Source organism: Larimichthys crocea, chromosome XXIII (assembly GCF_000972845.2).
Source record: "Larimichthys crocea isolate SSNF chromosome XXIII, L_crocea_2.0, whole genome shotgun sequence".
Classification (NCBI taxonomy): domain Eukaryota; kingdom Metazoa; phylum Chordata; class Actinopteri; family Sciaenidae; genus Larimichthys; species Larimichthys crocea.
This window is the reverse complement of record NC_040033.1, coordinates 19402966-19430682: the sequence shown is the minus strand read 5'-3', so window position 1 is coordinate 19430682 and position 27717 is coordinate 19402966. Positions and strand designations below refer to the sequence as shown.

The window sequence follows — 27717 nt, the reverse complement described above, 5'->3', positions numbered from 1 at the left end:
CCATGTTTGTAAAATGAGGTTATTGGTTGTTTTAAAATATAATAAGTCCTAATAAAAAACGATTCAGTAACGATTATGTTTATTAGGTTGTTAACTGACTCTGATCACAAATGAAAACTCCAAACTCACTTTTTAATTGTTTATTTACAGTACGAGACATCAATGTACAAATCTGTTGCCATAGTAACAGAGCTTATCGTTTCATAAACATAAATTTACAGTACAGACCCACTGGAAGTGTCTACATGTACAGTTTCAAATCATTTGTGTTTATTGCATCAGAGAGACCTGAACCACGCTGTCAGTCAGCAAAGTGAGAGTTTAAACAGTACTGATGAATGGACCTCTTCAAAACAACACATGGCATTATGTACACAGAGTGAGAAAACTCTCAGAGATATCTGCAATATTCAACAGAAACACCTGAAATAATAATAATAATAATTAAAAAAGAATCAAATAATTTCTCCATGCATGGCACCAAATACACAAACAGACAGTATACAAACGTGGTGAGAGATCGGGAGCTGGCTCTGGTCAGAGGGAAGCAGCATGGACGAGGAAATGGACTGAAATGAAGGCTTGGCTACTGAATCCAAAAATCATGAAAGAAAGCGAGTTACTGCTCAAAGTGTGTGTGTTATTCACCCACTGACTGTGGAAGGAGTTCGTTTGTCTGTTTCTCTCGACTTCACTTTGTTTGTCTGTGTCTTCATTAGTAAATGTCTGGACTACCAGAATGCCCTTCGCCTCGTAATCAGAACATGGTGGTTCAATCATGTCCTTCTAAGTGCTAAAAGCTCACAGAAGAGCTGAGCTCAAACTGCTGGATCAGGATTAGAACTGAAGCCTGACTCATACATCCTCATTCTGATTAAAGGTCCTGAAAACAATTCTCTTAATATGAGTGATGAACAAACATTTCTAATTGTGATGTCCTGTCAACAGTCTGATGGTGCCAGTGGACACCTCCAACTAAAACCAGGAAGGTTTAACAGAGTCGAGAAAAGAGCTTAAACAAATGTGACGTCTAATGTAAAGTCTACGAGCATGCTCAGAGAGCTTCACAACGGCCAAGTAAACCTGGAAGCCAGAAAAGGCTTTTTGGCTCTGCGAGCAGTTTTCATTCCAAGGACATGTAAGTGATTTAATCCAAGTCTACAGGACTGTGTTTAAATGTGGTGTTTGTACACAGTCCTGCCCTTCAAATGAGCATTAAAGGTTAAAGACGTTGCATACAGACATTCAGCTCACTTTGCTGTTGTGATGTTAGCTGTAGGCAGAGGAGTTGTGAGTGTTGTCTGGAGCTGGTCTGCTGGCTTCTTTTGGATTTCTCTTGAACCACTTACTCCACCTTTAAAAGGTCCAGTGTGTAGAATTTGTAGAATACCCCTCACCTCGATCTCTTGTTTTAACCATGGAGAAACTACAGTGGCTGTGAAACTTCAGTGTCTGGTTTGTCCTTTCTGGGCACTGTGGAAACATGGTGGTTCAACATGGCGGACTTCATTGAAGAGGACCCGCTCATTCTACAGCAACATACACATAAATCTCATTTTCAGGTGATTCTACACTAATAAAGACAAAGTTATGAATATTACATTCCATTTCTGTCAACACTCTCTAATCTTACACACTGGACCTTTGAGTGAAACTCTGTCTCAGTTCATATAATGCATCCACAGCCCCAACTAGGATTTCTCTTCATTAAAACTAAATGTGATGACAGTTGTGAAGTTGTTAGATTAAACTGCCGGACCACGCCAATCAAAGCACACCATCACAGTCCTGACCGCACAGGTTAGCTGAGGTAATGACTGTTCAACTTAGAACAACTAATGAACTTTAAGTTTGATTGCTGCTCTACATGTCATGAATATTTAATGTTGAAGATTATTATTATTATAATATTATTAAACGCTTGTATTGAATGACACAAAGGCTCAGAACCTCCTCATCCAGAGCACAATGTACAGCTCAGAGTGTGTGTAAAGAGAATACATATTCTCATACAGTGTGTACACTCAAGCACTTGTGTGCTGTCTGTGTCAGTCTAGTGGCTCATTCTGGTCCATTTAGTAGCTTCTGGAGCTTTTGATAATCACGCAATCTCTTTCAGCAGAGGCCTTTTAGTTATAACTTTTAAGTTATTTCTCTTTTTTTTTTAATAAAACTGGACAAACTCCACATGAAGAAGCCTGTGTGACCTGATCAAAAGCTCCACAAACACTTTGTGATGAGACTGTTCAAAAATCAACTTTCAATCTCAATCAATATCTCAAATTCTCTAAGCTCTACTGGAACTTGGGGAAATATCTCAGTGTGTCAAACTGTTCATGTTTAGGGTAGAGATGTGGGTGGGTCAAACAAAAGCAAACCAAATGAAACACAAGAGACATGAACCTATTGTGCTTTAGGGGGTGGGCTACTTGGGTGATGCATTATGGGAGAAAAACGAGAGCAGGTACTTAAAAATGCACTTAAAACCCAGCTGCTTAAATAACATCAGATCGACTGTGGAACAGCATCTGATTATACAAACACAGTATCTATGGAGGGGAGTTTGTATAATCAGAAGGCCTATGTTTGTTACCATGACAACACTAACTCTTCCTCCTCAGACAGTATTGTCGTGTGGTGGGTGGGGTCAGTAGATGAACTCTCCGGGGACCTCCTGCAGGGCACTGAAGGGCTCCTCGAACTTGAAGCGTTTGGAGATGGCCTTCTGCTCGGCAGCCAGGACCTCCTTCTCTGAGGTGGAGGCGGAGGACTGGCGGCACTGACCCAGGGTGTAGGCAGCCATGACTATCAGCTCCTCCGTCAGCGGACCTTCCCCTTCTTCCTCTTCGTTGTCCTCCTCAGCTGTAGTCGTGCTCCCGGGAGGTTCAGGGCTACTGGTGGAGCTGCTGGTGGTGGAGCCGGATGCCTGGTCCTCCGCTGGTAGGATCTCCTCCACCGGCTGGGTTTCCTGAGGCTCTGAGGACTGATGAAGCCAAGGGTGTTTGAGGCACTGCTCTGCTGTGGCCCGATCCCTGAACACAGAGACACACATGAGTACAGCACACAGACGCATGAAGCTTCTGTTCTGACACTAGAGGTCACCAAAGCCTCACACAGGGTCAGAGAGGTTTAAGTGTTAGGACAGAAAACTTTTTGATGTTCTCTTTCATGTTTTTAGGTGGTAGAAAGTCCTCTTTACAAAGAGATGTCATTTTGTGTGAAGGGTTTGTTTTTGTACATGGAGGACAAAATGCAGAACAACAGTTCAACCAGACTGACAAGTGAAAGCACAGAGAGACAAAATTAAATAAGAATAGAAGAAACCACCAGTCACTGCTCAAACAAACTGGAAGCTGCAGGTTCCTGTTTCAGTGTCAAGTCTCTCTAACAAGCTGGATGATTAACAGGTGAACTGCTTTGGCAAATATGTTGTAACCCTCAGAACAGAGATCCAAGTTTGGCCTGGGGGTTTTCTGGACTGGAAATCAAATTCTAAACGGAGACAGTTTGGGGAAAAGTATTCTCTCCATTAATACAACACCATGAGGACATTGAATGGAAAGTGGACAATGGAAAGTTTAATCATTTCATTCCAACTGAAATGATTCATTTGGTGTCTGAATGCATCTCTGTTAAGATCCACTGAGGGAAAGAAGATCAATACAAGCAACATCAATACAACAGGTAACCCCAAACCTTTGAGCAGTAATTTAAAATATTTATACTACATATTTTAAAGGCCTGGGGGGTTAGCACTACTGGATTTATTTAATATTTCTATTAAAAGACTGTTAATGTATGCTGTAGACTTGACCACAAGCTATATTGACAGTCTTAAGCAGGATGTACACAGCAACTGTCTGCAGTTCTCGGGGACTCCGGCTCAGTCTCGGCTCTGTTGTGGTGTCAGTGTCCACTGGAAATGTTTATGATGCTGATTAGAGCAGTTTGAACACAAATATACTGAGGTTTGCATTCACACAGTGACAGATGCTCCGTGGCTGTATTTAAATGTAATTTATTGCTTCTAACTTTGTCGGATTTGTTTGTTTTGTCATGAAATAATGATCTAACCTGCAGCTCAGCAGCAGCTGATGGTCAACAGTGTTTATGTGTTGGCTGTCTGACAACACAAACAGATAAATATGTCAGATTGGCCGCCTCAGGCACAATTATAAAACTGTATCACTATGCACCAACATTGGTGCAACCTGCAGGTGTGTGCCGGAGGCCAGAGGTCACCTGAGCTGCATGTGCTTTCTAGCAGCAGACGTTAAAACTAAATGACGTCTACTGTTCATTGTGTTCATAGTTCTGGACAGTTTTAGACTTTGATTGTAAAAACATGATAAAACAAATGGAGCTAAAGCAGGGGTCGCAACCTATGGCTCGTGAGCCAGATGTGGCTCTTTTGATGACAGCATCTGGCTCACAGACAGGGGAGAAAGTAAGCTGGTACGGTCCAGTACTGCGTACTGAAACACAGTGGTCGCTATGGGGATCGGTGCATGATCGGGAACATGCACCAGAAGTCGCATTAATGTTAAGAAGTATTTTATTTATTATTGGTTAGCTTCAGTATAACAGCGTTATTAAAAAGAATAAATTCAGAGACTTATTATACTCTAAAATTGTTAGGCTTACTTAAAAATGCATTTATTTGTATTCAGTGTTAAAAAATATTATATGGCTCTCATGGAAATACATTTTGAAATATGTGGCTTTCATGGCTCTCTCAGCCAAAAAGGTTCCCTGAGCTAAAGTGTCCTGATTGGTTCTTTCACTCTTTCAGCCGCTCTTTAAAATGATCCAGTTGTTTTGGACTTGCTTATATATAGGGGTCAAATGCTTTGACAGAGGTTTATGTGTCTTGTGGACTGACTGTGGTTGTTTGCGGAGCAGCGTCTGGATGAAGGACACGGCGGCCTGGTCCAGCTGCTGCAGCTCCTCTTCGGTGTAGCTCACATTGAGCTGGGAGATGTTGAGAAACGTCTCCTGCTTGTCCTCGCCCAGGAATGGAGAGATTCCTGTCAGCATCACGTAGGCCAAAACACCGATACTCCTAAACACAACATGGACACAGAGCAGACGGGGTTAGACTAACCTAACAGTACAAAAAGATCACTCGTGTTTATTCATCCAGTTTTCTTACCACATATCTGTTGCTGTGCTTATAGGCTCATAATTTAGAATCTCCGGAGCTGAAAACAGCAACACAAACGTGAGTTAGTAGTTGAATTCCTAGATTAAAATCAGCGCACATAGTAGTTCAACCGACTCACCAACATACTCCGGAGTTCCCATGATCTCTCTGAGCTCCTGGTGGCTGCTGACCATCCTGGACAGACCAAAGTCCACGATCTTAATGTCACCCAGAGGAGAGCTGCTGGTCAGCAGGATGTTCTGAGGCTGATGGGACACAATGGCACACATTAGCATAAGACAGGAAAGACATAAACACATATCATCTGTATAGTTTCATACAAGATATACTGTATTCTTTGTAGTTTTGTATTCGTGTCATTTTGAGCTGTTAGAGTTCTACAGGGAGTTTATCTGGATCTACACGTGTACAGTATATGAGCAAACATTTGATTTTATGACACCCAACAAGAACTGCACTATTCAAGAACTTTCCAAGGCTCAATTACCTCAAATTCAAGGTCCGAACACAGATTTAAACACAACAAAACAATAGATTGTGTAAGCTGAGCAGCAGACACAGAGACTGTTTTACAAGCTGCTAAAAAATATTTCAAGCACTTCCAATGACCTATGATGTCTTTTTATGTCCATTTTCAAAATCTTTCAAAGCCTTGATTTTCCCCCTTAAATGAACTTCAAAGCATTTCAAGGACTGCTGCTGACCTTCAGGTCGAGGTGGACTACGTTGTTCTGGTGGAGGAAGGAGACCCCCTCCAGGATCTGCCTCATGAGCCTCTTCACGTCCTCCTCGCTGAAGGCCTCGTCCTCCCGATCTGCCACACACTGGTTGAAGATCTCACCTCCAGCCGCGCTACACACACACACACACACACACACACACACACATACAAAAGGACATACATCAGATTATAATACAAACATAGCATCAATCAGCGAGCTTTGCCAAAATCTATCCTCTGCTTCACCTGTGGGTAACCTTGGGGGGCTGCAGTGTATCCCAACATGCACTCTCACAAACAGACAGACAAACACACTCATCTGTAATTTGGAGTTTGTGTTTGGATTGTGGGAGGAAACTGGAGCACCCGCAGGAAACCCAAACTACAGCCTGTGCTCCCCCGTTTCATCCGCAACGTCGCCAAAATGATTTAGAGACTTGTCCTACGTCAGTTTTTTTCTGGACCATCCCACGAGACACTGTAGAAATAAATCACTATCCAGCCTTAAAGTATAACAGTGTGTGTGTGTGCGCGCGTTATGACTAGCTGGAGGTGAAGGCAGAAATAGCAGAGCAATTCCAAATATAGCAAACTAATTATGAGCTTCACTTGAATGAGGCCATTTGTACTGTTGACTGATCACTTTGTTCCACATGAGAAAACAGGCGTGTGGTTAGAAAACAAACAACAACATGAAAACTGTCTGAACCAATTGGAAATGCTCAATCTGCCAGCCACCTTAAAGCACCTTTAATTTCCTCTGACCCGAGATAAACTCTGATGGATAAACTCAATTAGACTGGGCGTGTGATTGGAAAGAAAAAGAGAGGGCAGTCAGGAATAGACAAGGCGTCCCTTCAGGGTGCTGGTGAATTAGGCTTTATCTCAGAGGAAGGTGGAGGGTAGGGAGGAGGAGGTGGAGGTGTGAGTGTGTTTTGGTTTTTCAAGGTGACGAGAAAAAGCCTTTCAACCAACTGTAGAGAATAAAAACAGTCAGAAAGCGTCTGGAGGTCACACCTGATGCATACTAATCAAAGTCAAATAGTTCCCCACAGAAGCTCCATTCTACACACTCCACACAGAGTGTGTGTGACAGCCTGTGCCACACACAGCTCTGAGCACTCAGTCTCCTTATTAAACATTAAACACAACAAATGAGTGCATGATCTATGAGTGAATGGAAATTCACATCTGACTCACAACCAAGCGGCAACCTCCGCCAATGTGGAAGGGCCAAAAACTGCAGTTCCTCAAACGTCCACTTGAGGCTGGCTCCAGAAGTGAGTCAGTCTCCATAAGTCCTCATGTTCAAATGTCCAACTTCACAGCAGAAATAAACATGTTTACAGCCTGGTACAAAAACAGTTTTGGTCTCTATAGCTAATTTCCCCGTTCATGACAACTGTACTGAGGGTGGATTTATAGCAGCATTACACTAACCTCTTTAGCAGCCATAGCTGTTGTGTTGAAGCAAAAAGTCTATTCTCACACACCTATTATTATTAAACCACACCTGTAGCTCATGCTGTAGCTGCCAGTAGTTCCTCATGGGATGCTAACTGTGATTGGACACAAGTTATGTTATATATGTTGTTAGTGATGTCTACATGTGACACTAAACCTGAACGTTCCCCTGACTTTGACCAGGCTACTCTGTTACTGCTAGATCTGAGCGTGCAGACTTTTGATTTGAACGCGTAGACTTTAGATCTGAGCGCGCACAGGACATATTTGAGTGTGAGCGAAATGTTTGTGTCCAAGCAGAAGAAATGTGAGCACAAGCATGTGATTTTTGAGTCCAAGCACACATTTTGAAAGAAAGCAGCAGAAATCTGAGTGCGAGCACAAAATGTGAGCACGAGGACAATAAATCTGAACATGAGAAGGAGAAATCATGCTCTCAAACTGAAAATGTGCGCTCTTGAATAAAGATAAAGACTGGGGCCAATCACAGTTATGTTTAAGTTGTTGGTGTAGACCCAGTATAGAGTATAGAGTATAATGATTAATAACTAGGTCAGCTGAAGGGGGGGGTGTGTGTGTGTGTGTGTGTGTGTGTGTGTGTGTGTGTGTTTGCAATAGTGACACAGTTTAGAAACCATCACCACACACACACACACACACACACACACACACACACACGCATAAACTGTTGGAATGAGAGTTCATTCCTCAGAGGATCAGTCAGAAATGTTTTTTTTAACTAACACAAAACAACAACTGAACATTTCCTCATGGACCCACTAAGCTTTGGAGGGTCAGATGCACAGGATTACTTTAAGGTCCAGTGTGTGGGATTTAGTGGCATCTAGTCTGGCAACCAAATCTGTGTACCCCTCGCTTCACCCTTTCCTTCCTAGCGTAAAGGAGAAACTATGGAGGCCACAAAATTTGTGATAAATGCAGAACATCCTGTCTAGAAACAATGTTTAGTTTGTCCCAAGCAGCAACCTCTGTGGCTGTGAGGTGAAGCCAACACTTAGGTACCAAAAACTGCAGTTCCTCCCACTTGAGGCTGACTATTACCCCTCATGAGCTCATGAAGCAGAAATAAACATGTTTACGGTTTGGTACAAAAAAATGGTTTTGGTCTCTGGTCGCTAATTCCCCCATTCATTTTTCTGTGATAGTTGGGTGCCATTACAGGTGGTTCCCAGGCTTCATTCAGCCCACCTCAACACCACCCATGACCCATCTCTTTGCCCATTTTTTAAGATTAGCCAGGAGCCAGCAGAGGCAGGACTACCAAGATAGTGGTGGGCCAGAGCCACTGATAAAAAAAATGGAACCAGGGACACAAAGTCTGGGACCAGTTTGGGCCAAACACCCAGGATGTTTTAATTTTTTTTATTCAGATAAAACTATATTTAGAATGAAAAAAGAACTTGTGGTTGGTTGTTAAGTCTGTTACAGATGACAGCAGAATTCGTTGTCATGGAAGGACTTTGGTTGATTTTTTTCTTCCACTGCATTAAACAATCAACGTTCTGAATGAAACCATGAGGTAAACATTTTGAATGAAGAGCCCCCTGTCCAAGAAGCTTCACTAAATGGGTCATCCACACTACCAGAAACAGACAAATATACACTAAAAAAGACTTGGCCTGCTGCCTGTGTGCTGGCCCTGAGACCTGACAGTGGCTTTGAAGGGTCACACAGTCCAGAGTTTGATTGGCGAGTTGCTAATGTAATTAATGAAATCAGTGTCAGTGCAGCACTGTGGAAAAGGATCAATTCAGCTTTGATCATCCATCCGTCACGCTTAACCTCAGATGGTTTAGTAAAAAAAAAAAAAAAAAAAAAAAAAAAAAAAAAAAAAAAAGAAGAAACACGAACGTCAGCTGACCTACATAATATGCTTCACTCATACATAACATAAACACAAACATACACTACAAACAAAAGGGAGACTGGGGGAGGGTCTATAAAAGTCCTGGATATTCCTTCACGAGGAGGCCTCACAGGGACAATTAAGGTGGAAAGAGATGCACCAACAGAAACACTTCAGGGGAGGAAAGCGTCTCCAAAAGGGACAGCAGAGACAAAGAGACAAATGTGCGTGACAGAGAAAGGGGGAATGAGAAAGTCAGAGTGAGGTCAAGTGAATGCCTCGGAGCGGCCCTTCATTCTGCACTCTCAATCTATTCATGTCCAGCAAACTGGACTTTCCCACACTGTAATGGCTTCATTTACTGCTGCAGCAACTTACAGTTTGGTCATGAACCCATGTGTGTCCAAATGCCTGAAATCAAATTGCTTTTAAATAATGATTTGATGATAATTTGTTGCCTGTATAAAGAATATAGAACATCAACTTTATCCTTCATGTGTGACAAAGCTGACCAATGTCAATAACAGAATCTATACTGTACAGTTACAAAGCAGTGTGTCGATCTGAACGTCAGGTCACTGTTTTTTTCCCCTGCATGACTCTCTCTCTCTGGGCGAGCGGCCATGCTTTGGCTGGTCACGTGCGCTCGTGCGGCTCGACTGACATAATGAACTCCCGGCTGGAGCTCAGCCAGCAACGAGGCCGCTGAGCTCTCTATCGCTCTCATTCATTCTCTGTGGACGCCTTCCTCTTTCTGTTTAACTGCTCTCTCCATCACCCTCTCACTCACACTATTCTTGCCTCTCTTTCTTCCTCTCCTTTCTCAACTCCCTCACTCTTCATCTCTTTCTTTCGCTCCCGTTTAGCCTGAAAAAAAAAAAAAAAAAAAAAGCTCTGGCCTCTCTGCCTGTTTTGCCCACCATCCCTTTCCCCTCTCTCTCATCATGGCATGAATAGTTTTCTATGTTGAGTTGACCCTGATTCGTAGAGTATCTGCCCCCTCCTCCTTCCATATATCCTTCAATCCTCCATCATCACCACTTGCCCCACTGCCCGAAATATCTGTCAGCTGTCAGCCGGATAAAAGATGCGGGGGGAGGGGGGGAGACAAGAGAATGCTGTCAACATCCCTCCTCAGAAAGAATGAAAGCATTCTGCTCTATTTCCCCTTCTGTTAAAAAAAAGATGGGGGGAGGGAGTCATGGTGGTGGTTCGATGGATTTAATGCTGCAGACATGAGATCCTGCAGTCACACAGGGATCACTTCCATCGACACTCATCCCTTCATTCATATGATTCAGATTCATCATATGATTCATCACCACACCACAGTGTACTAGAAGACCACAGCAGGTTCCAACCCACCAACATGCATGGTTGACCACCCTAGCCAGCCTTGAACCTGTGTGTAATCTATCTACAGAGCAGACTATGGGCCTCTAACTCTGAGGGGAATAGAGCAAGTTCTTTTATGCATAGAAGTAGTCTGTTACTGTTGTAATATACAGTGGTCCCTTGTTTATCGCAGGGGCTCCGTTCTAAAAATAACCCGCAATAGACGAAATCCGCGTAATCAGCTTTATTTTTTACAATTATTATACATGTTTTAAGGCCGTAAAACCCCTAACCACACACTTTTATACACTTTTCTCAGACAGGCATTAACATTTTCTCACATTTCTCTCTTATTTAAACACTCTCAAAGTTCAAACTTTCGCAGATTTAACAAAAATAAGTACAATACTGTATTAGTAAATGAAACCAAAGATCAAAACCTTTTTTCAAGCCCAAACATTTTTAACAAATTTAATTTTAATGATCAATCTACGAGGTTTGACACATAAGAAATTGTTACCAGTAACTCACCCGTATTTTACAGTTCTCTGACTGCAAACATACAGCACTTCAGAATCACACTGCTAGAGATTGAACATTTATGTAAATCTGGCTAGCTGAACACATTTTGTACAGTACTCCCTTAGCTAATCAGGACATCGAACACAATGCGTGTTCATACTGTACAGTACGCTGTAAAAAGGCATGCAAAATTACACTAAAAGAATCCGCGAAACAGCGAGGCCGCGAAAGGTGAACCGCGTTATAGTGAAGGACAACTGTAAATGAGTAAGGATTAAAGTACAATAAAATTCTGTTCCCTCTATCTTACATTGCTTACTGTTAGTCTGTCATGTTTGTTACTTGTTATCATGTTACATATTAAACACTGAAAGCAAGAGTTTACAAAGCAAAGAGTTTACCTTTATTGTCATGATTCCTTCAAACATCACAACTTTTGAAAACAAACTTATTTAATATACTACCTAGAACAGCAGTCTGAAGTTTTGGTCGGCATTTAGGTTTCACAGAATTTCAGTAGAAAAGATGGACATGTTATAAAAGAATGTCACTGTGTAGTTTAGACTAACCATTATGTACACTTTGTTTTAGCTGCTACAGATACTAGGCCTACAGGAGCTCTGTAAGCTGGTGTTGGGGATTTCTCGGCCGGAGAATCAGGGTGGTACTGCTTAGCTCAGTGTGGTGTGACAGAGACAACCCAGATAGTCAAGGAAGCTACGCGGGGTCAGACCGGTCCTTGACACGTAGCTGGTTACAACCTCTTGCTTCCCTGGTCTTGCAAACTGGGCTACGAGATCCTCAGGGATGGGGATCTTTAGCACCTCATCTGGGTATGGGCCAGAATTTAGGACCAACATCAGGTCCAACATAACCTATAAGACAATATAGGAGGGAGAAAATTGGTATACTTTGTGAAATTATCCAACTTACAACTTAACTTAAGTTATGAGGCCTGTTTTATGTTATTTATTTTTAACTTGTATAATAGATGTTTGCACATTCTTTGACTTATTGCCATTTTTAATAAAAGGTTGTAAAACTTACCGACGGTTGATTCTACTTTCACTGTTGGGAAGTTCAATCTGAATAGCTGCTCACCAGCTGATATTGTAGCTTAGGGATGCCCAGCACTTTCATTGAAGTGGAGGTGCCAGGTGGAGTCTAGGGAAGAAAAACAATAAGACAGAAATATGAGAAATATGATTGAGAGCACAAATATAAATATACATTGTACTCATTCACTAAGTATCAGAATCACCTTTATTTGCCAGAGTCACATTCCTTGTGTGTTCACACAGCTGGCCATTAAAGTGATTCTGAAAGTTACTACTTGTTAATTCTTTCAGTCCAGAAGCCTGCATGAACAGGCAGCCTGACATGTCACTAAAACCGGACAATATCCAGGTGGAGCTCATGGGCTGAACTGATACTGTCCTTATTGTATTGTAGCTTTGTTTACTTTATGGACCCAGCTCCCTAAGACCAGATCTAGCTTCAGACTGTGCTGTAAAATAGCGAGGGGTCACTCGTTCTCTCAATAATAGTGGGTGCCACAGACAATAAAAGTGGGGGGGGTGCCGGTAACAGAAAGATGAATGAGAGAAATGTTATTTTCTTAATCGCTAATGAGGCTACGTTCAACACATAGCTGCATGTGGGACCAATGAGTAGAGGGTGAGTTATACACATCTCTATTTATCTCTGTAATCTGAGCAGGAAGTGTTCGTCTTACAGACAGACATCCAACTAAAAAACTACTGGTGCTATGTTAGTATGTAGTATCACAACCAAGTACAGCTGATATGAGACACTGTATGTGCTGAACATAATGCTAGCTAGCTGTCAGCGATAGCTTGGTAATCAGACAAAAGAAACAAAAAGCACACTTACATTTCCACCATCTGTGGTTTTCCATGGACAGTTGGCATTACTCCTCTTTCGTGTTAGGTGTTGCCATCCTGTGTTGTTCTGTGCTGCATAGTATTTGTCTGTTGTGAAGCACACACACGTTCAGGTCTTGTCGGCAGTGTGGGGAAGCGGAGCTTCACCTGAGCTTTGCACTTTTATCACCTGTAGAGCATGGTGGGTAGAGACTGGATGTTGGCCTCTGCTGGACAGCTCAGGAAGTGGGTCTGGTCTACAAGTTTTGTATGTCACAACCGGAGTGGAATCTGACTGGCTTACCCAGAGACAAGCAGCAAGATGGGGGTGCGGCTGCAGCAGCGCACGCAAAATGGACGTGCTTGTTGTTTTTAACATTGTGGGGGTTTGTACGCACCCCAAATTCAAAAATATTAGTGTAGGAGAGCAGGAAAAGTGATTATTGCACAATATGTCCCCTTTAAGAGATTGAAGAGGAAGCTAAGAGGAGAAAGACAGTAAGCGAGCAAGAAGCCGAACAGTAAATGTGGGACTGACTTTTAGTGGTTGGTGAGAGCTTTTTGAAATAAAAGGCTGAAGGACAGACGCCGAGCTGGGCTGACTGCTGTTGCACTAGTCAGTAATATAAGCTGCTGCTATCTCTGCTGTTGGTGACCTTGCTTTATGTTTGGGCTGAAGCAAAGTTGTCGACTTGAGTAATAAGTAACGTAATTATAACATATACGTGTACAAGTGTCAAAGTGTGTGAGTATTTGCCCACTGACTGTGTGTGTCTCTGACGAGGAGAACTCTCCTCACTCAGGGCAGCAGTTCATTCTGGGATTATCCTTTTTATGAACGATGGGATTATGGAGCGCGGTGGGGGAGGACTGGGCCGACTGGAGCATTTAAAGGGACGTTTATGGGATCTCCCTAACAGGACAGATTGCATTGTGTGGCATGTGTTGTTGACAGCACATAATCCTGTAAAACACTACAGTCACTCACAACACTGGCAGCCTCTCCACACTATTCATCTGCAGGACTCAGACTGTGGCAACAAAACCAAAAACAAGTTTGATGATGTTGCCCTTTTAGTAAAAAATTTGGTGTAGATATTGTAGCTACCTTCCAAATGGACAAAAAAAAACATGATTTCTCAGAAACTCAGAAGAAAGTCACGGTCATAACTTAAACCTACAGCTATCTATTTATCTCAATTAATAGATTAGTCATTTAGCAAATAAAATGTGAAAATAAAGCAAAAACATCTGCATGTCCTGTCATATGACAAAGGGCAGCAGGAGAAAACATGGATGAATATGAATAAAATGTTTATCGGTTAATATGCTGTAAAAAATATCTGCAGATTTTACTGTGAAAAACTGCCAAACCATGACAGTAAGTCATTATATATTAGAACCTTTATTTATACGGCATTCATGTGGCATTTTTTTGTCAGTTATATGGCAAAACAGTGATATTAGGAAAAGGTATGCCATATTTATTATGGTAAAATTCTGGCAACCACAGCTGCCATTTTTTACCTTAAAAATTAAAAACTAAATTCTGAATTGAATTGTGAATATTAAAAGTTTGAGGAATCCTTCTCAGTCTGTAAAAACCTCTTTTATCCCTTTGGACACAGAAATCCAGCTGGCCTCCAACATCACCAGCTCTAATATGATCTGCTGCTTGAAATAAACCACTGAAGAGGCTCATGCATGTAAAGGATGTTTAGAGGTCATAAACAACAGCTGACAGCTGATCCATCTGTATCCATGTGTCAATACCATCTAATCTAGTAGTTTTCCCTCAACTGTTTGAACACAGACTCTTGTCTGCGTGTGTGTGTGTGTGTGTGTAGTGGGGATTCCGGGTTTCACTATAGTGAGGGATGCAGGCAAAATCCAGTATGACATGTGGAAGGAGAGAGACAAGGACAGAAAGAGGGAGGGAGAGAGGAAATGGGAGAGACCCTCTTGATCAGCCTGTCGTGCCATGAACTGACGCACACACACACATGCACACTCTCTATGGGAACCAGGTCAAGCATGGGCATGACCAGAGAGATGAGATCATCGACAACTGGTGCAGCTACTGTAGTCAACACCATACAGTATCACGTGTACATGTGTGAGTGTGTGTGAGTGTGTGTGTGTGTGTGACCTCACGTACTGGGTCAAACCGAGCCATAATTCAGTATTACTGGATTTAATGCATCAAACTGCTGTCAGTCTGTCTGACGTCCCCTTCACCGCCTGTGACACAGGAAACCCAATCCACCTATATTCTACAACACAATCTGTGTGTGTGTGTGTGTGTGTGTGTGTGTGTGTGTGCAAAAGGACACAGGCAAGGCACATTGTTGGAATAGCTGGTGTTTGTTGGAGCATTAAAGTTTGGCCTGAAGCTCTGCAGGACTAAAAACAGTCTTTTGCCTCTCACACACTGTTTATGTCCTGTGGGTGGTTTGCTATGTTTAGTCACAGGCAAACCAAACCTCAGTGTATTCACCACTTACAAACATTTATTCTCATATTCTAAAGAACACCTCCGGATGCTAAAAATATAAAACTCAAAACAGAAAACTATAAGCCAATAATTACAGATCACAACCAATATTCACAAACAAAGACACAAGAGCTGAGAGGAAGTGATTATGGCAGTGTATATGAGGAAGGGCAGAACAACAAACTGGCAATAGACCCCTTTTTTCAGTGTCACAGCAAGAGCAGCACTAACATTACTGGTAGCTGCATCCCATTACTAGCACATCGTAGTCCAGAGTGCAAATGTGCTCTGACGAAGGTGTGCAGTACAATATAGCAGGGTGAGTTCACTGACAGTACATAATTTACTGATGAAGCCAATCCAAAAGGGTCCTAAACCTGCATTCTTTCTAATAGTCAGTAGGGGGCAGCTCCATTGGATGCAAAAAGAAGTGTATTTGTATTGACTGTAATGGAAAAATGACCCTACTTGATTAATTGATTTATTTTTAAGTAAAGATTTTTCTCACAAGTTTACGTTCATAATCACTAGTTTGAGGTCTTCTTCCACACAGGATGGTGTTCATTTAGTAAATGATGGTCCCATTTAGAGTCAAAGAGACAAAGCAGGGGATGCTTTAGTGCCTGGTCATTCTCAGTGTAACGCTCAAAACGCAGATCAAAATTTCAAATTAGGCAGTGCTGATCATAAATGAATCATATTCTTTTACTGTATTTCTCGCCTCAAACTCATTTTTCGTGAAGTTGAAGCCAATGAGCGTTGCCCAACTTGACTGCAACTCCAATGCCATCAACCAGTTTGGGAATATCCAAAAGGATTTTAAGCTTTCAAATACCTGGCACATGTTCAATATTTCTGGCTATGTGATGTGTTTTTTGGAGTCTTGTGCAAGTTGGATACTCACAATTCCAGGACCAGCACCATCTCAGAAGCCATCTCGTAGACCTGGTGGAGGTTGACGACCCGGGAGCTGGCTGTGGCCAACTCAAGCACGGCAATCTCATGGATGATCTCCATCCGGCAGTCTTGGCCTTTCCGTCTCTTCCTCATGAACTTTGCAGCATACTCGTGACCCGTGCATTTCTCCACACACTTTCTGACCACAGCAAACTTCCCCCTGGAAGACAAGAACAACATGAGCACCGTATACACAATGGTCATGTTTGAGTAAGGATGGAACTGTGGATGCCCACTGTACAAACAAGTACATTAATGCAGAGTTATCTTAATAAAACTTCATGTTTTTACTTTAACAGGAGAGCAGAAGACAAACCTATGCTGTCTCCATTAGATGAACCAAAGTTCTGGATAACTGAAACTTTGACCTGATGATTATTGCTTGATGAAAAGTTAAGAAATCACAGAACTGATCACAATTCAGACGTAAACATGTAGATGCTAAAATTCATCATTCATTTCACCACATTCAATTTTATCACAACCCATCTAATAGTCGTCAAGACATTTTACTAAAAAAAAAAATGCTGCAAGGGCAAATGTCAGGGGAAGACCAAAGTCTGTAGGATTCATCCTCTAGGGACTGTGGATGCCCAATCCATCACACAGTTGAGATATTTCAGTCTGGACTGAAGTGGTAGACTGCCCAACCAATCTTGCCAACTCTAGAGCCACGCTGCTAGTAAAAAGAAACAACTCACCACATTTAAAGTTCTAAAGTCAAGACAAAGCTAAAGAAAACTAAGAGGTTTCAAGATGAGAACTGATCTGAGGCTTTCAGAGAGACTGGTTTGAGAGTTGTGGAGCAACAGCAAGTCCACTGGAATTCTTTTGTTAATGTAGGAAACAAGCATTTAAATAGCTCTGATCAAACGCATCATCAAAACCTAAGAACCCCAAAACTTAACGTTAACTTTTATTGCTTGGAAGCAGTGTGGCATTAAAGGAGTCCCAGCCAACAAGGCAGAGGGTGGCTAGAAGTCCAGTTAGGCTCAGCTTCACAGATAGGTATTTAGCATTAAGTTTAAGTTCATACTGTAAATGAATAACATTTGGTGGACTTGGCTGTGGATGTTGTTGTCAGCGTTGCCCTCTCTGTTTCTATCACAGCCGTCTGGCCTGACCCAGTTCTATTTCAGGCTCAGAGGTGTTCCTGTGTAAGGACCACAGTGCTTTGTGCACACACACGTGCATGCTGCCCAGGGGAAATCCTCTGAAATGCAGCTGGTGATGGAGATGACAAGCCCACGTTGTGCTTTCCCTCTGGCTGTTGCTGGCAGTCCACGCTCGAATAATCGGCAGCAGCACCCTGCCTGAAACTGACCAATCCACAGCCGAGACTCACGCACACCGACACGCTAAAACTGCTCTCCCTGCTTCTTTGAACGTGGCTAGGATTCATTCTGTGACTTGAGGTAAAGATAAGAAAGAGGCTGAAACTTGATCTATCAATTATGAATGTTTTCGCCCTATGAGCCGCCAAAGAGAAATCGTGTCAAATTTCAACAAATGTTAGACGCCATGAAGTTTAATGTAGAGCAGCACAGCAGGCAGCCAGTTACAAAGGCACTGTTACAATCTGATTTGATTGGTCGACGTCTCTTTCTGCTGGCCACCCTCTACTGCCTCAACCAAGAAAAAATAACACTGTCTAAAATGATAAAACACCAGTTCAGTTATTCTCCACAGAGATATTTGAGCAGTTATCTAGTAACTAGCAATTTTCACACCCTTTTACATTCAGTATGATTCAGCGTCTTAGAGCCTCTGTGGGTGAGAATGTTGTTTAACTGTGGAAGGACAAAGATGAAACATTACCAGGGCAGAAAAGGCTACTGATAACTGAAAGACACACCTCCTATACAGTCAACATATCAACTACAATCTGACCTTGGTTCAGTACATTTGGTACAATCCATGTACACAATACAGTGAGATAATATTACAGGCTTCAACTTCAGTGCCAACGTGGCAACGTAGCTGACATTAAAAGAAATTATGAGGAAGTGTTGCAGCACTTTTTCATACACTACAAACTGGATTGTGGAAGTGGGGAATTAGTTCATATACATATATATGGCAATAAGGTTGTGCTCATCACTCTTTGCTGCTGCAGATTTTATGAATAAAATGAGACTATGACAATAATCCACAAAATGTTTTCCACACAGCTGCAAGTGAGTGTAAAGTTTCACTTTCAGTCCAGTGTGTCAGATTTCGAGGGCTCTATGCTCAGAATAGGGCAGAAATGGAATATGGAAGTGTTTTCATTAGTGTCTAATCACCAGACACTTCAACAGTGAACAGTGAATAAAGTATTTAGATCGTTTACTGAAGTCAAAGGAGCAATGCCACAATTTAAACATATTCTGCTGCAAGTAAAAGTGCTGTGTTCAAAATACACAAATATTTTAATACCAGTGCACAAGTATTATCAGCTAAATATACAAGTATACTCATTCTGTATCCAAAATGTGGCTCCAGTTAAATTTTACAAATAACTCAAATGAAAAAGAGCTGAATACCGTGGTTTAATTTACTGTACAACAATGTCTTGTATTTTACATGTTCATCAAGTGTTTTTAATCCTCATCTGCAAATAACGGTACAGAATTGCTGACCTTATTTCTATAAAGATCAGTGCAGTGTCACAGGCAGCAGCAGCCACACTCTGAACAACACATAAGTTTTTCTGTCTTCTTCTCATCAAACTCACTAACATGAACACACTTGGAACAAATTCTCACATGGGGAAAGGTGCACTGCTGGCTGGATATGTAATTAGCTGCTCAGCTGCAGCACACTGAACAGCATGTAAACATACCTGTGAATGTCACATGGGTTTTCACTCTTCCACTAACACACGGTCTGCTCATGACACGCAGCTCAGGTTTGTTTGCTTTGTCTCTCGTTCACTACAGTGTAACACGAGCGTCTGGCAGTCTGGCAGCTGCTGTCAGTCAAACACCAACACAGCCTACAGCACATAGAGTGGAGGCATGACTAGGAAAGGAAGGGGCTAAACGTGATTTAGACTTTATAAGAAATATCTTCTTTTTGTTTTCTGTCACACTGTGCTTGACATACAATCAGACTCCTTCAACGTTCTGACTGGGTTTTAAAGTAAAGCAAACTTTCACAAAGAAGAGCATTATCATGACTCAGTGCTACAGGGGCACTTCAAACAGGAATTATAGTTAGAACTAGCCGGTCTGTACAACAAGAGCAGAACAGATATCTGAGATGAGAAGCTCATTGTATTGTTTGTGAAACCATAGCTGAGAGCAAGAAGAGAAGCAGTGACATTAACACACAATGAATAAGACTGTGTGCTGGTCATGGACCTGTACATCAGAGTACAGAGCGTGACGAGCAGCTCCGGGCCTGAAGCACTGGACTGGGCTGCTTCATCCTCAGCTGGCCTCATGTGAGAGTCATGGGGCTGACGCAGCCCGGAGCCACAGATCCCAACATTCATAGTCCTACATGAGATGGAACATCATGGCAGAGGCTTGCATCAGTTTATTGGTGCTACTGGTTTCTCCATCTTCAAAATACATTTGAAAAACTGCCTTACAAAAGTTTGTCCAGGAAAATAACTCATTCTTAAGTCATTTGAAATAAAATCTCATCACTGACCGCTGTTATGTTGGCAGTCCTGCTTTGTCCACCTCCTGCCTGGGTGCTCAAACAAGCCATCTGTAAGTTAACAGCTTTTTTTTGCCTAGTTGTCAAAGTGGCCACACTGTAAATACTGCATAACTTTAAGCCTTAATATAATGTGAACAGGTGAGTTGTATATAAAGTCACCCTCAGTACAGTTGTCATGAATGGGGAAATTAGCTACAGAGACCAAAACTGTTTTTTGTACCAGGCTGTAAACATGTTTATTTCTGTTGTGAAGTTGGACATTTGAACATGGGGACTTATGGAGACTGATTCACTTTGGTTTATGGTTTATGGCACTTCTGCAATGGCTTCAGTTCCCAGCTACAGAGGTTGCTGCTTGTATACAACACTTTTAACTAGCAACCATTTACACTCAGTGTTGTATTCAAAATAGTTTTTTTTATTCGAATAGTTTAATATGTTTTCTGATATAAAAATGATACCACTGACAGCCCAGCATCTGCCATGTCAGTCCAATCAGGTGAAGAGAAGGTCTGTGGTGATGTCATCGAGAAAAGTTTAGTTTCACAATAAAACAAAACAGTCAGATCTCCTGAAACCTGAGATAAGATTCAATCCCCTCCTTTATCTAATACACCGTTCTTATTTGAAGGGGTCTCACAAATGATGGTGAAAGTGGAGAAGACCTTTCATAGAAAACTGACGAAGTGAGAGGGAGAGAGGAAGGGAGGGATTGAGTGACAGGCCTGGGTTTGATCCATGTATACAGAGGGCTGCACGGGTCACACACTTCAACACTATGGACATGTGGCATACATAAAATACAGTGAATGTATTCCATCATTGATTTTTCCATTTAACATTTGCTCTACAAATCAATTTGTCTACAGACTGAGCAGCTAGTGGAACATAGCTCCGTGGTTTCTTGGAGCTCGGCTGATTCTTTGTGCTCTTGCACAAGTTTAATGGCTTCATTTGTTCTTAGGGTGGTGGCAGCACAGTTATCAAAAGACACCACGAGTGGGAACTTTTAGATTTCAGTTTTAGTTTAGCATCCTCCTCTAAGCCATCGTGGTTCAAAGACCCCTGGGAGCAGTGTGTGTGTGTGTGTGTTTTGGCCTGGGTGTGGTCACGCCATGGGAACAGCAGATAGATGCTGTTTGTTTTGGGAGTCTGGACCTGCTCTTTAGAAACCATGCTGGGCCACCACAGCCTTTTCTAAAGCTGTGTCAGCACATTTCCAAAGCCAGCAGCCTCATTCACAAACTACACCCTGAAAGAGATGGCTTTTGTGCGTATGTGTGTGTTTGCATATGTGTGTGTGTGTGTGTGTGTGTGTGTGTGTGTGTGTGTACACAGACCAAGCCAGAGGAGATGGTACGGTTACAATTATTTTAAGTGTAGTGTTTGGGATGTTGTTGCAGCAGAGAGCCTCACGCTATTGTATGTGCATTAATACACAGATAAGATTTAAACACAATACATGGAATGTGAGCTCAGATATGTGAACTCATCACTGCCAGGTTCAAACCCTGAACTACACTGTGATGACTCCTGTAAGGATGCTAATGTGTCCCATGATGTGAGATACTCTGTGTGTTGTGACGAGTTAGATTGCAGCTTTTAATTAAAGATTAGATGTGTGTTAATATAGGTATGAATATTATATTCCATTTCTGTCGTATTCTGTAAACACAGCCCTAAACCTGACACACTGGACCTTTCAGCAGAATTTATATTGCAGACAATGGCATGAAGATTATAAGCATGTCATAGGAAGCTCATCTTTGTGTGTACGCATTACAAAATCTTTCTTAAAGCAGTCAGTGTCACTGGGTCTGCTCATATGGACTGTGGAGGCTGTATGCAGTCTCATGGCTGGGCTCTGGAGGCTGTATGCAGTCTTATAGCTGGGCTCTGGAGGCTGTATGCAGTCTCATAGCTGGGCTCTGTGGCAGGCTGTATGCAGTCTCATAGCTGGGCTCTGTGGCAGGCTGTATGCAGTCTCATAGCTGGGCTCTGTGGCAGGCTGTCCGGCAGCCTTAGATACATTTAATGAAATAAAGATTTTCTCTGGCTCTGGGCCACCACACTCCCACACAGACTGGCATCAATAGATTCCTCATGTGCACACCAGCGTTGGCTGGAAGCCACAAAGGCTGGAGGACACCGACTGAGATGTGAAGAGAAAATAAATGTCATATCCCCCATCATTACGCTCTTACTCTCATAGTTCAGGAGCAGCTTGTCAGTGCTCCAGTGCTCTGTACTTACCAGTGGGGGTCAAACAATTAATCTATGAATTCAGTGCTGCCTTGTGTGTTGCTTTTGAATTTGAAGATTTCTGAGTGGCAAAGTCTCTTTGGATATGAAATGAAATTATTCTAAATAAAAACTAAGAAAAATATCCGCTATCAGCAGACTGAGTCTAAAAGAATGACTGTAACCATTGCCATGACGATGGGCTCTTAGTGAAATAACCCTGCCAGATGACATGGGTGGGTGTGTGTAATCACTAAAGAGCTCTGCCCAGGACCATATGGGCTAATAAGAGAGTGGCCATTTGTGTCACTAAGACCCATGGTGGAAAAAGCTTTGGGTCTTAACCATATGGAATTCAAAGACTGATTCATGTCGTAGTCACTAAAGGAGCTTGGCTGCTGGCCATCTGGGACTCCTACTGCAGAGACGCAACAGAGGGTATTACCTTAAAGTCCCCATCCTCAGCCTAAATGTGAAACACAGTGAGCTAGAGCAGTTTACAGCAAATATTTAGTGTCCTCTTTACAATATCCAGTTTCTGGTTTCAAATCAAATCAGATTTTATTTGTATAGCCTAAAGTCACAAAGTACATTTGGCTTGGAGGGCTTTACAATCTGTACATGGAGTGACACTCCTTGGGTCCTTAGACCCTCGGTTCGAGTGAGGAAAAACTTGATCGTCTCTATCCTGAAAGTTTCCAACAGTTTTTTCTAGGAGCCAAGTCTCAGCTTGAAACTGAGAACTGAATCATTGGATGGACAGTAGGGATGGGCGTTATAGACCAAAACATTTATCCCGATAATTTCTGGTATTTATCACAGTAACGATAAAAACAACGATAAATAAACACCAATTCAGCCTAATCTTTCTGACTAGAAATCTATCACCAAAATAATAATAAAGTCATCGGACATAAATCAAATTAAACTTCTTCGTGTCATTATAATTTGCGGCGTAAATTGAACATACATACGTCATCAATGGGAATTCATCTTTTTTATTGTGGGATGACATATTCTTACCACGGGGAATGTTTTTAACGATATATTTAAACAACGATATATCGCACATCCCTAATGGACAGTGGTAGTAGTAGTAGTTAAGTTATTTCATTCACTTCAAAATGCCAAACTTTCTGCAGTGGCATCCTCTTCAATGGAAGGACTTGCTGCTTTTCTCTTTTTCTTTTATTCAAACTGAAGTTCAAATCATCTGAAATACTTTTGTTCACCAGTCACATGCAACACTGTCACATAAACACATGTAGACCTCCCCTATGTCCAGTAGTTCACCAGTGGACATATTAATTAGCTATGGTCGAGTACTCTGTCTAGCTGGCTTTAGCCATCTCCTTGCTGGGCTATATTGCTACATAGCCTGGCTGTCACACAATGTCACAGCAGCTGATGTGGTTTATAACCAAGGTAAAGAAACCTTCACCTTGATGCAGCAGCTAATGTTCCAGTTGAAGCAAGATGATAATGAATGAAATAAAAAATGATTCCAATTTGCAGAGAAAGAGCAGAATGGAGCTGAAAATAATCTCAAGTATTTAGCATGTTTCTCTTCTTCGTCTTTTGACTGCTGTGTGGGGAGATGTGAGCTGGGCAGCATCTACCCACCATGCACATCACACTCCACACTTCATGCTCACACGGATTGTTTCACGATCCTGCTTCAGTTTTCAGCTCTGCTGGTCAGTTGTTCATTTCACCAGAGAGGAATGACGTGACCGAACTGTCCATAGGAAAAGAGCAGATTCAATCCAAGCTGAAGAACATTTCAGAACATCTCTGTTGTAGCTCAGAATAAATCTCTTTTTGTTCGTACATTTGATGTTTGTATTCAGCTAAAAAGCAGCTGGATGGGCAGAAAAAGCCAAGTTTAAGGCTTTAATCTGAAAAGGCCACATGGATGGAATTCCACCACTGAGCTCAAAAGGCTAAACCAGCAAACTGACCACGAGTCAGTTGTATGGCCAGAGAGCGGCAGTCCCTTCATCTGTTCTAACACCGATTACCCAACAGAACAATATCCCTGCTGAAAACAACAGGGGGGTGGTGGTAGGAGGGGGGTCCCAAACTGTTTTGTTTGGCTTCCAGTCTATTTTGCAGGAGCTCTGTTACCATCACTATGAGAATGTGAGGCTGTAGTCTTCAAGCTAGCCATCCCATAATGGATCCAACTTTTCTGCTTCGTATCATTACTATTTAAACATTTCATTTAAAAAAAAAAAAAAAAAAAAAAAAAACAAGACTTAACATTGGATTTTTTTTTTCAGTGTAATCCCACTGTGGTAAATACGGACAGCTGTACTCGAGTATTTGCTCTGATTACATTACTTTTGATCAAAAAACTTTGCTAAAGTGAAGTCACCAACAGCAGACACAGCAGCAGCTAATATCACTGACTAGTCCAACAGCAGTCAGCCCAGCTCGGCGTCTGTCTTTCAGCCTTTTATTTCACCAAGCTCTCAAAAAAAGTCAGTCCCACATTTACTCTTGTCCGGCGGCTTCTTTTGTCTTCGCTTCCTTCATCAATGTCCTCTTCAGTCTCTTCACCATTCGCTATGTCCATAGAGGCTGCTGAGCCTGGTTATGGTACCTGCTTAAACTGGCTCTGGTTCTGGCACGACACCGGCTCTGCTCCCCATCAGCATTCCACCCACCCCCCGGGTCTGAAAACCTCCTCTTCTTCTTCCCGGTGATCCAAAATGCCTGTGATCCAAACACTAACATCCCCTGAATGCTCAAGCTCAAAGTCCTGCTGACAGACTGAGCTAACCTTAGCTAACAGCAGCTACAGTCTGCAGCAGTTTACTTCACTGTCCGTCAGGAAGTGTCCTGCCTTGGTGTGCCTTTGACCATTTCCACTGCAGCTTTTTAGCCACTGCACTTCTGCACATACACACTGATATCAGTATCAGCACAGAGGAATGAAGCAGAGATGCTAAATCAGATGCACATTCCTCACAACAAAACAAAATGATAGAACACTGAATGAAATTTGATATGATATATGATTCCACAGTGGGTTTTTTGTGGGCAAGTTTTTCCTCACTGGAACCGAGGGTCTAAGGACAGAGGGTGTCACTCCCTGTACAGATTGTAAAGCCCTCAGAGGAAAATGTACTTTGTGACTTTGGGCTATACAAATAAAATTGATTTGATTTGATTTTGATTTGGAAAAAATACACTTTACAAGTCACAGCAGCTCATGGACATAAATGACTTAAAGTAAGAAATATAGAGAAAAAAAAAGTCAATAAATATTCTAATCCTATAAGTATGCATACATGGAACAGAGGAACACAAAGAAGCCCTTACTGTCTATGAGTGTGTAATATTAAACAACACAATAAGATGTGTTTTGGTGTACATGAACTTGAACACATGAACTCATGTCAGCTGATCTGCTCACCATAATGCCACAGATCAGAGCGCTAGATGGAGATTAATGTAACCTTTCATGTTGTTCTGTGGCAACTAATCTCAGTCACAATGTCAGGTCATGCGACGCAAAGACACACACACACACACACACACACACACACACACACACACACACACACACACACACCCTTAGTTGTGGCCCTTTCTATGACTCAAAGCATACTAATATCCAGCTGTAGGCTGCAGTAAGTGACTGAGCCCAGTCTAAAGTGAGCTCTTATCTGAAGGCTGGACCTGGGTCAACACACTGGGCCTGTCAGCGCTGTCCCAAAGCTGACAGGGGACCAGTTCAACACTGACAATGTGACTCAAGTCATTGTGTGGGTGATTAGTCACGGTAAAAACATATTCTAATCAAAAAGGGATTGGCCTTGTGACTCTATTAGAGCCAACGTTTCATGATAATGAACCTTTAAGAACTGAAACACTGCTCCCTGGAAGCAAACCAAATTATTACCAGTAATAATGATGTATTGTACTGACTCATCACTTCTGCCAGACATACAGTGTTTTTAGCTAAATAGAGTAACTCAGCAAAGAAACTGTTTTCTGTAACAAACCTATCAAACTAAGCAGGTATGGATGAGATATCCTGGCAGACAGCCGAACTGCTCCCGGGTCAGAGATTGAGCTGCGCCGCAGAGTGAACAGCAGCACTGACAAACATTAGAACTGATCTGAAGTCTGCGAGCCTGTCAGGCACGTGAGGAAACACTTCAAAGTGACTTTTAAACAACTTTAGGTCTCGCGCTCCGACCGTTAACCAAACAGCTGCTCTCACCTGCCGAGCTCTTTCCCGGGGATGATGGTGTAGTGGTCGGTGAAAGGTTCGCTGTTCACGCTGGTTTGGATTTCGGACAACAAGCCGCTGGCGCTGCGGTTCTGGCTCGGTTCGGCTGCCGGGCTGTGCTGGAAACGGGCACGGCTTCTCGACTCCCCGGCGCGTGGACATTCGGGAATCATGGCGTCGTTTTAAATTGGAGCGGTCGTTCGAGCTGAAGTCCAGAGAACTTTTCACACACGGCGGCACACTGATATTAAACTACACTAACGATGAAACGCTGAACGACGACTTCAGAAAACATTCGTGCGACAGAAATATCACTGTTTGACGGCAGAAGAGTTCGAATCATCCGGACAGTTTAATATTCTATCAAATATGACGAGTGATAAGCTCATTTTGAATATTCAGTCAGTGACTGGCTGTCTGCCGTGCGCGCTCCTCATTTACTCCTCTGACAAACCGGACTGGAGCTGTGCTTTCAGTTACCATGGAAGCCTGTGTTGATTGACAGGCGTACTGGCCAATTAGATGAACCGACAGCGGAGGGTTGTGCTTTCTGCCTCATTCACCATAAAAAAAACGGACACGGCATTGTTCAGAGTGAGCCAGTGTTAAATAAATAAATGATGATAAAATAGCATGAATAAAAATGATATAAATGAAACTGCAATCAACCAATAACTAGTTCAATAACTTAAGCTTAAGCCATTGAAGTTTTTTCTTTCATGTTACACACATTTTTCTGTTTGTCTCTTTGTATGATGTAATTTTTTTCAATTTTTCAATTTTTATTTTATGGTCATTATTATTTCTTAATGTTATGTTTTCATAATAGCTTCACTTGCAGGACGCTGTATTCACAGAATATGGCAGAAATGGAACATAATATTTATAACTATGTTTTCATCAGAACATGTTTGTGTTGTCTCAGAAGGAGCCTCCACACAGGTCCTCTTCCATGGAGCCTGCCATGTTTCTACAGGAGCCTAGAACAGACGAATTAAAACCAGCTCTAGATAGGACCTTTCACGTTTTTCACATATTGTATGACATCCATAAATTCTCTTTTACACTAGGATGTAGATAAAGCGAGCGGGCCAACAAGCACAAGTACTGCAACTGAATGCAGACAGAGAGCTGCTGCTCTGATTAAACACAGCAACAGACCAAAGCCAGATACT

General features: G+C 42.2%; 1 protein-coding gene and 1 long non-coding RNA gene across 2 annotated transcripts; both read right to left on the bottom strand.

Moving 5' to 3' along the window:
* Window positions 1-131: 131 nt before the first annotated feature.
* stk17a (serine/threonine kinase 17a) lies at window positions 132-27166 on the bottom strand. Its single transcript, XM_010746863.3, has 7 exons — window positions 26534-27166; window positions 16355-16567; window positions 5869-6016; window positions 5283-5409; window positions 5153-5201; window positions 4883-5062; window positions 132-3032 (listed from the first exon to the last, which is right to left on the bottom strand). The coding sequence occupies exons 1-7, from the start codon at window positions 26713-26715 to the stop codon at window positions 2648-2650; spliced, it is 1284 nt and encodes a 427-aa protein (XP_010745165.1). The 5' UTR covers window positions 26716-27166; the 3' UTR covers window positions 132-2647.
* On the bottom strand, window positions 11323-13084 carry LOC113744521 (uncharacterized). The gene is made up of 3 exons (XR_003461604.1): window positions 12967-13084; window positions 12121-12237; window positions 11323-11948 (listed from the first exon to the last, which is right to left on the bottom strand). It is a non-coding gene; the product is annotated as an uncharacterized LOC113744521 (long non-coding RNA).
* Window positions 27167-27717: the final 551 nt, after the last annotated feature.